Source organism: Antrostomus carolinensis, unplaced genomic scaffold, assembly GCF_000700745.2.
Source record: "Antrostomus carolinensis isolate BGI_N321 unplaced genomic scaffold, ASM70074v2 scaffold4054, whole genome shotgun sequence".
In the NCBI taxonomy this organism is placed as follows: Eukaryota; Metazoa; Chordata; class Aves; order Caprimulgiformes; family Caprimulgidae; genus Antrostomus; species Antrostomus carolinensis.
The window spans coordinates 1-9603 of NW_010309960.1; the positions used below are offsets into that span (position 1 = coordinate 1).

The 9603-nt window shown below is 35.9% G+C and overlaps 1 protein-coding gene across 1 annotated transcript in view; it reads left to right on the forward strand.

The window, feature by feature from the left end:
* Positions 1 to 8715: 8715 nt before the first annotated feature.
* The window catches only part of LOC104523593 (glutamate receptor 4-like), a gene marked incomplete at its 5' end in the record, with an annotated part of 4146 nt that continues 3258 nt past the window's right edge, over positions 8716 to 9603 (forward strand). Inside the window, one exon of the mRNA XM_010166233.1 lies at positions 8716 to 8963. Within this exon, the coding sequence (XP_010164535.1) occupies positions 8716 to 8963 (248 nt within the window). The remainder of the gene's footprint in view (positions 8964 to 9603) is intronic.

Sequence of the window (9603 nt, forward strand, 5' to 3'; positions counted from 1 at the left end):
CTGTTTTGGTGGCCTTTAAGAGTAGATCCTCTGCCAAAGTAAAAGCAAGCAGAACTACTCCATAAGAAAGAAGTATTATTTAGCTTTCACTGAAAAGACTATGCAAGAGTTACCTATTCTTGCTTAAGAGACAAGAGTTCCAGAATGAAAAGTTTGGCATGGAAAAAATGCCAGAAGGATAGTAATCCTTGGTACCTTCCAAAGAAGTCTTCTTCCATAGTGAAAAGCCAGCAACAAACATAAGAACCGGTGACAAGTCCCCTCGAGTAATTTCTCCTGCAAAAGTGGTGTCTGTTGGGAGGCAAAGAAAATTTGGCCTGAAGGTTAGTATTGCTGTCTTTTCTGAGGATCTTCAACACAGTGCCTCTAGATTTATGAGTACTTTGACATTTTTTTTTAACCTACAAAAGTATTTTAAATTTATGTTTGTATTACAAGAAGTTATACAAAAAGAGAGAAAGCATACAGCAGTCTGTGAACCTTAGTCTGTCTTTATGCTCATCAAGACACTAAAAATTCTTAAAAAACCCCACAAGAAATCTCCAAAAACAGTGAGAAGAAACACTGATTTTTAAAAAACGGAATGGAGTTAAATTATGAATCGTACTGCAGCCTCAACTTTTGAAGTTTGAGATGTAGAAGAATTATAGAACGTTTCCAGAGTTAGACTTTTACTAGCTCCACAGAATGAGAGACAAAGACAACTAAAGACTCCATTATGAAATATTCTGTAACTTTTAACACCGACTCTACTCAGTACCTTAAGAGGCAGGAGCTGTAGGACTGACAGAGTATAGGTTTGGCTTTTTAAGTTGGACAGAAAAAAAAGGTACATAGCTACAATACTGAGGAGAGGTAGATCTGAGCACTGAGATAGTGGGAAGACTGCCCTTTGCATCCAGTAGCATATTAGTGAAGATACAACTGTATATTTTTGTGGTCTAGAGGGTTCAAATGATTAATTTTCTGTTTTCTTGGGGTTTTTTTGAGGCCCTTGCATCTGGGCAACACACAAAAGAATCGATTTAAGCCATTGTGAAAGTAATTTTAAAAGAAACAGTGCAGAATCAATACTTCCTTTTTTTCCTCAAAGCATGTATTTGTTGTTTTCCAGGTTTGTTTTCTTTTTTCTCTCTCCACATTACCAGAAATCTTAATGTCTTTTGCTGACAGCTCAGTGACAGCTCAGTGAGTCAGTGAGCGTAGTGACCAAAATACTGTGGTGCTTCAGAAACTTTGTTACCTATATTATTCAGCTTAATTTCAAATTAATACTTGCATAATATTTGTTAAAAACAAAATGTATTATTTTCTAATAGAATTTTCCTTCTTTGTTTGTGAGGACAAATTGTGTGTGATAAAAGAAACATACTATTCCCTGATTATATCTTTCAATTTTTCATCAAGTTTTCTTAGATGTTCTAATCAAAATATGTTATGTAGTAGGTAATTTTGTGCTGGGTAATAATGAATTTGCAGCAGTATAGTTTGAAGATTCTCCAGTGTTGTGTAATTTATTTTGTAAATTGATACACTCCAAAATAGGTATAAATGAATGTAAGTTCTGTTTTCACTACTCCTGGGGGCAGATCATAATACCACACTTGTTATGTTTAGAAACATTCTTTTATTTTCCAGCCTAAATGTATTTGTAACTAGTTTATCCTCAGTTGTTACAGTACATTAATAATTATTATGTAGACTTTTTTCTTAGTGTTTATTTTCCTGATGCATTAATACAGAGCAAGTATAGAGTTTTTTCTGAGTTTTCATCTCTATTAACAAAACTATATTTATTCCTGACTTCTAAGCAAGGCATTTTGCTCCCTGATCATCTCATAGCTCTTCTGTGTGCGTGTGTCATAGTTTAAATTAATTGTTACTGATGAATGAACAGAGGTGTACGTACATTGTACATCTGCGATCTCAGATCCCTTTGCACAATGGCATTAATATTTCTCTGTCTTTTCTGGAAATAACTTTCTCCCAGTTGAATCACACTGTTTTCTGGTAATTATTTTTATCATAGTGATAGATTTGCATTTCTTTTTTTCTGCTTTTATCAACTGAAGGTCTTCAATCTTACTGCAGATTTTCTTATTGGTCTCAAAGTGCTGGACCATACTTTTGAACTGGAAAGTTTCATTTCATTTCTATCGTTTGAGTGCTCAGAACTTTCCACTCCGCATATATAACAAATAAATAATTTCCCATTGTCTGGCTTGATGTGTTTTGATATTCCAGTTTGCTTTCCTACAAATCCTAGTCATTTCTGTCTTGAAATGTTTTCACTCTAAAATGTCATCTGAAGCAGTGCATGCAGTGCAGTACTTCAGACTAAAAGAGCAGTAGTCGCTTTGAATGCTTTTTCAGTCTTGTTAAGTCCAGGCAGTATGTTTATGGTTCTAAACTCTGGGAATTGCACCTGCAGTTCACTACAGATCTGTGATTGCTTGAGAAGAGTGCTTTGGTGTTTTGGGTTTTAGTTTATTTCCCCTCCCCCAGTATGGGTGCAGTAAGTTCTTTTTGGTTTACATCCACCTTGTTTTGATAATTTCTCTTTCTGTGCCCTCATTCCTATTACTTATTACTCCTTTCCATTAATCTCATCAAAAAGGAAGTATACATTTAGATTATGGTCCTATGTGTAGATTGTCTTTGTTGTCTACATTTCTTCTTACCACACAATAGACGATAGACGTTCCTTTCTCCCATTTTTTGTTTTTCACTCATGAGGCTCGAAAATCTGCTGCTGTTGGCTGGTTTTTTTTTTCAGTTCAGTTTATACAACATACTGTTTGCTTTATGTTATCAGGTTTCCCCTGATCAAATCAAGAGCCTACTTACAAATCTACATTTGTATTACAGTGACGTAGCAAAGCTGTAGTAGTATAGAGCAACATGACTGTAGTCCACCTGTCCCTCTGTCACTGGGTTTATTATAGTAAAGTTATTTCTAGGAGTGGATAGCAGATTTTCCTTGTGACCAGCACTTCAAAACGAACAGATGGATTTAGGTCATCATTGTGGAAGTTTGTTTGTGTGACATTTTTCTGAGTTTTTTTATGAAATGAGATTGAAATTGTCTGCTTTGATTTTATGAATATGCTGAGTGAACAGAATTTCAGTTCTGTTGAAATTACTAAGTCTCAGAGGAGGAGTCATTTCAGCAAGTATTTTAACAGCAGTTAAATGGTCTTGAAACTTTAACATTGCTTTGTAAGACAAGCCTCCTTGAACACTTAACTCTAAATAATGTGAAGAATATGATGACTGCATAAGGTCTTGTCTTGCACATTCGTGGAGAAAATTATTTTAAGTAGGCTTTTGAGGAATAAGCTCATGAGGTAGAATGTTTTACAGTTTTTATTAGTAAGACCAAATATATTAAAGATATTTTAAGTAGCTCGATTAAGTAATGGAAACTGGAAAGCCATAAAACTGCATCTTAGGAACATTTAACTCATTTTTACCTGTACTGAATAAAATTATCAATATATTACAAAATTTAGATCTTCCATCTATTTGAACTTTTATTCATATTAAGTATTCACCCAGTATAAAAAAGGTTAAATGTTTTAAAGTACTTAATCTTGAGCTAATTAGAGAGGCTGAAAAGCTAGTTTTGTCCTTTTCCATGTTTTTTGGATGTATCAGTAATTGATTTACTATGTAAATTGGCAAGATTCATTTGTTATATACTTTCTAGCTACTGGTGACAATACCATTTCCTGTCCTTTTATTCAGTATGGAAGGTCAACAAGATGGTGACACAAACCGTGTTTGAGAATTAAAGTTGTGCTCCCACAGTACAAGATCATCTAGTCTAGTAGAATGTTGGTAGTTTGAGAAGCTATTTCTGTCAATGACATACTAATTACAGCACCCCAATTTTAAGAATAATAGGTCTTTGAATGACAAAATGGAAAAGTTATCTGATGACCCACAAAACACAGTTAATTAATTTGATAAAGTTTTGCATAATTTAACTTCCTAATGAGTTTCTTAATGAAGGCAATATTTTACATTTAAATGGGATGTGTATTTTGTAATAATAATAATTTTCATAGTCAAAATGCAATGCCCAGTGGTGACACGATATTAAAAAAAAAAAGTGTTAGCTCCTGAGGCATTTTTATATCAGTTATTGTATTTAAATAAGAGTGATAATGAAAGAAAAAGTGTTCATTGTGAATATTAGGGTCTTGTACTGTCATGTTGGTGTTGATTGTAATACCAAAGTTGTAATTAGCTTTTAGCATATCATATATACACTGGAACATCACCTTGCAATAGCAGTCAGTAATTAAGAGCAGCGCAGATTATTTCCATATTCTTGCATTCTTGTAGTCAAATACTATAGCAATCTACAATAGTTCCAGTGTTTGGATTGCATGACAGAAAGTTGTGGTGGGTTTTACAGAGCCCTGATGTCCTTTTAGGTTTTTTGTGCCATTAAAGAAAGAGGATGTAAGACATGTGAAAGCCCAACTTGCACACAAGGCATCCTGCATTCACAAGGATTCTGTTTCCTCATGGTTTAGTCTGCTGTTACTGATGCCTGTATGCTTTTCCAGGTGCAGCTTAAGGAGATGTAGATCATTTGCATAGGAATAAAATATACTGTCAACTATAACACTGACCAAATTTAAACAAGAATGTAATGTGCTTTCTTTCACAATACATTTGAATTACAATAAGTGTACATGCTTTTTTAAAAAATATCTTATAATGTTGGCTTTGTGAGTGAGTGTTTGTATGTGCTCAGAATGCTAGATGAAGGTCTCCTAACACTGCCCTTTTCTGCATCCTTTAGCTCTACCTTTAAAATAAAAGACAAATTCTGAAAACAAAATAATAAAGGAAATAAAATGACACATTTGGGAAAACAGAATGTATTACTAAATCTATTGTGGAGCAATATAAACAAAAACTGTAGAAGTCACAAGTGTCCCTCAGGTAGTGGGTCGTTGCTCTTCATATTTTTGTATGAGTCTAGGCAAGGACAAGGACTAGGTAGGGATCAAGAGTCTGAGCTGTATGAATTCCATCATGGTGTTTTTCAGTGTTCATGGCTACAGAGGACTGTGTGGTCATGGCAAATTCCAAGTGTTATTTTCTGGTGACATTTTTCATTACAGATTTTTATTTGCATGGTTGCTGGGTCAGGTATTCCTACCTTCATTTATACAGCAAGGACCATGTGAGCCATCTAGTGGGAGGTTTCTTTTTAACACTTGACCATTTGGGAAATCTGTTCCTTGTGTCTTTTCCCATTCAGCTGTCCAGCACCAGCCTCTCAGTCTGTCATGGGACTTCCCCTCATCCTTCCCACTTACCCGTAGTGATCAGATTTCTGTGAAGTGACAGGGGGAAATGGGGAGCTGCTTTTTTTTTTTGAGATAAAAGCAAAACAGACGTTGCTAGAGCTCTGTTACTTGATATATATCAAAACCTGTAAAAGGTCTTTTTAATAAACCAGGAAATGATGCAGTAAGAAAAGGCAGTTGAGACAATTTATGAACATGTTCATGACAGTTACCTAACTGGACTAAAGAATGCTTATTTATTTACTATTTAAATGGTTGTACAAGAAGAAAATAATGTTCTGTCAGCGTAACCTCTTATCTTCTACAACATGGGATCCAAATGCCTTCTAATGAAAGCTGTAGTGATGAGCACCCGGATGTATATTGTCTGCTTTGGGTTGAACTGAACCATGTAAGATCGCCCTAAACCAACTCTAAGTTTCCCCCTTTATAAAGTGAACCTCTGATATTTCATGAAATATTACTGTAATAATTTTTATAACACTGTCAGAAGCTTAATGTCCCTTACTTAGTTTGTAGTGGGAAATCTCATGCAGCAAGTTGGATGTGTGCTGCCAAATGAGTGTTGACCTATGGTAGGAATGAGATGGAGCATCTAGGTTTAATTAGAGAATAAGTGCAGAGAATGAGATTTCAGAGAAGACTGAGCTCCTTCATACGAGACTGGGGACTTTTGAGTCCAAGCCTGAGTAGGCTAAGGAAAGAGGAGACAGCAGCCTGCAGAGCTAAACACTAGTAGCTCTGCTTACAGGGAAGTGAGCAACAGCAGCAGGACTCAGGGGACAGAGGACAGAAAGCTATGCACGTGGACTTGCTTTGTATGCTCTGGTGAAGTTGGTGATTGTCTCAGACATTAAATGGCCTGACTGACTTGGGTTTGCAGGTGGGAGTCTCTTTCAGGCATAGAGTGCCATTTGCTATCGATTAGAGGCACTTGCCTGTACCTCTCCATGTATCAAGTAGATTATAGGCAGAGAAAAGTGCAATATTGAATCTTTACTGGTGCCTTATAGTACACTGTGTTAGTTTACTTTGTGAACTGGCTTTTCAAAGATGATTCCCTGAGTTTTTAGGATCATATTTTTTAGGATCTTCTTGGATAGAGCAAGAAGTGGTGCATACACAATATGGCAGATGTTTCAAGTATCTGAAAAACCCACTGTGCCTTCAATGGCCTTCAGTGCAGTTGTTTTCTCAGTCATTCTGGTCATGTTGGTGCTCTTCTGATATTAGTGGGTGTACTGAGTATGTGTAGATCAACAGATCAGGATATGCAACAACAGATCCACAAGGGAACTTTCAAAAGGCCAGTTGTGCCAATGTGCATGTGGATACTGGTAATAGTTGGACTATTTAGTTGGCTCTTAGTACTACCAGAATTTTTAATACTAGTAGATATACAGAGACCATGGAGAAATCTGAGCCTCAAAATCTTCCTAGACTACATTTCTGGACAAGAAAATAAGAGTACGTCTGGGAGAATGATAATGCTATACTACAAGAACAGTGAAACCTTCAGAGATAGTGAGCATTGCTGATAATTTTATAGTTGATTATTTTATTTTTGAAATGATATGATTATAGATGGTATATTTATAGTAGAATTGCTGTTCTGAAGTGTACGTTTGTCCTGGTTTTTAGGTGGAACAGAACTGGGTTTCTTTTCAGTAGCTAGAACAGTGCTGTGTTTTGCTTTCAGCCTGGGATTTGTTAAGAGAGGAATATTTAAATTAATAAGTTAAATTGCCATTTGGATATGCCAGTGGGATATTCCATATCATATCACATCATGTCCACTATATTAGTGAGGGTCTCTTCTTCTTTTGCTCTCTCTGACTTTCACTCGGGCTCTCGCTCTTCTGGGATGGGGGTTTCGGTTCGGAATTGTTGCTCCTCCGGAATCGTTATCTGGGAACAGGCCGGGCTTGGTCAGAGGGTGGTGAGCAGTTGCACTGGGTATCACTCATTTTCATATTTTATTACTATTATTATAATTACTATAATTTTAATATCAGTATTCTTTTAAGTTTTCTTTTATTTCAATTATTGAATTGTTCGTATCTCAACCTACGAGTCACCTTACCCTTGCCCCCCAATCCTATCCCCTGGCAGGGTGGGAGTGAGCGAATGGCTGTGTTTGGCTGCCAGCCAAGTGCTAGCCCATTGCTAGCCGAGTGAAACCACCACAATATTACAAGATGTCTCTAGTAGAGGAGTGCTTCTGATAACTTTTATTATAGTACAGATTTAGTATGCTTGCACATACAATATTAATATCTTGCAGAGAACTAAGATAACTACAAAACCAAATGGTCTTGGTTTTCTACAGCAAAGTAGAAATGTAATAGCTGAGTTACATGCAACATAGTATTAAATTTGGCAGTACTTTATTGTCTACTTCATATAATGATGTAGGTTGTCATCTTCAGAAATTTGTTTAGGGTTGATTGTCAACTACACTGGTAGTTCCACAGATACTTAATCAGAGTGTGAAATGTTAGCACATTTAGGTTTTTTACTCATATGGGGAGATGATAAAAACCTATGCTTTCTTAATTCTTCATTAGAATTGTACAGTATGTGACAATGTGTGAAATCTAGATTTAGATACTCTTTCCAACTAGTGATTGTTACTGATCCTGTCTTGTCATGTGTCACATCCTGCCTGCTTTTTCTTGATAACACTGCTTCCTTTTTGGTGACATCTACGTAGCAAATTTTGTTTTTCTCTATTTTTTTACAGGTTAAAAAATAACAATCAGTTGGTAGTTAAAACTGCTACTTATAGTTATAACTACCAATTGGTTAAAGCAAAAAAAATGTACTTCAGGTAACAATCTTTCTGAAAGAAAACCCTGACCTGCTGACTTGAATTGGTGAGGCATGTGGAGTATTACAAATAAGAACAGCCTTGAAACAGGTGCCTCACTGTTAACATTCCCCTCAGGTTTCACAGCAATGTTAGTTTCCTCTGTGGAGCAATCTGAAGTTCTCTAGTGCCACTGAAACATTACAGCTTACCTCGGTTGCCCAACACACAGCTGCAGAGAGCTGTAAAAAGGATGATCGTCTTGTTTGAGTGGGAATTTCTGATTAATATTTTGCTGAAGTTGAATATAAATCTTATCTTTCAATCTGGCACACCTGTTATAGCCTGAAAGTAGCACTGTTTGCTTCAGATCTTTAACAAATATAAATACAACAAGTACAAAAAGGCATATATACAATGACAGCATAATATTATTAGAAAAAGAGAATGTATGTGCTGCTGTCTTTCAACATTGGGTAATAAACTTGCCTAAAAATGACGTAATTATATTTTCCCAGGTGTGCTTTTGCTGTCTACGTAAAGTTTAGTTAATTAGGCTTCATATTGTCTCCACAGAGATCTAAAATTGCAGTGTTTGATAAAATGTGGACCTATATGAAAAGTGCAGAACCATCTGTGTTTGTGAGGACTACAGCAGAAGGGGTAGCTCGAGTACGGAAGTCCAAAGGAAAATATGCCTACTTGCTGGAGTCAACCATGAATGAGTACATCGAACAAAGGAAACCCTGTGATACCATGAAAGTTGGTGGGAATTTGGATTCCAAAGGCTACGGCATCGCCACACCTAAAGGATCCTCATTAAGGTGGGTGGAATAGTATAACAATATGCTAAATGTTGTTATAGTATCCCACCTACCCTGATGTATCTTTACTGATGTCTATGGTTTGTATAAGGATATGAGGTAACTCTCAAACATTGCATTTCAAACACTATATCAAAATGAAAGTGCCTATGCTGACAATATTGACATGTTTGGATACTTCCTTAAATTTCTTGCAGGTTTTCTAACCATGTAAACATTCATTTTATTATTCTTATTATTTAAACATTCCAATTTTAAGGATTGTTTTCTTATTTCTTTTCCTTTTTTTTTTTAGATTTGCTTTTCACGTTACTAGCTTATAGTGTGAGTCTATTTCCTCATACCTTGTAGAAAACGTCGCTCTGCTCATGAAACTAAAACCGAATGGCTGCATTTGAACAGTAAACCGGCGTAACTAACAAAATGTGCCATTGTTTAAAGAGGGCTTTGTTTCGGGGAGACGATAATGCACAATGAATTTCTTTGCACACATCTCTTTACTATGTAGTTAACTCTTTGTATTCCTATTTTGTTGTTTGTTTTTTTTTTAGTGGAGTCACATTCAAGACACTGTTATTTGTTTGTTGTGGATGTGAGTACATTGCTGTAGATTACAGAACTCCCCATATTAGCACTCTTT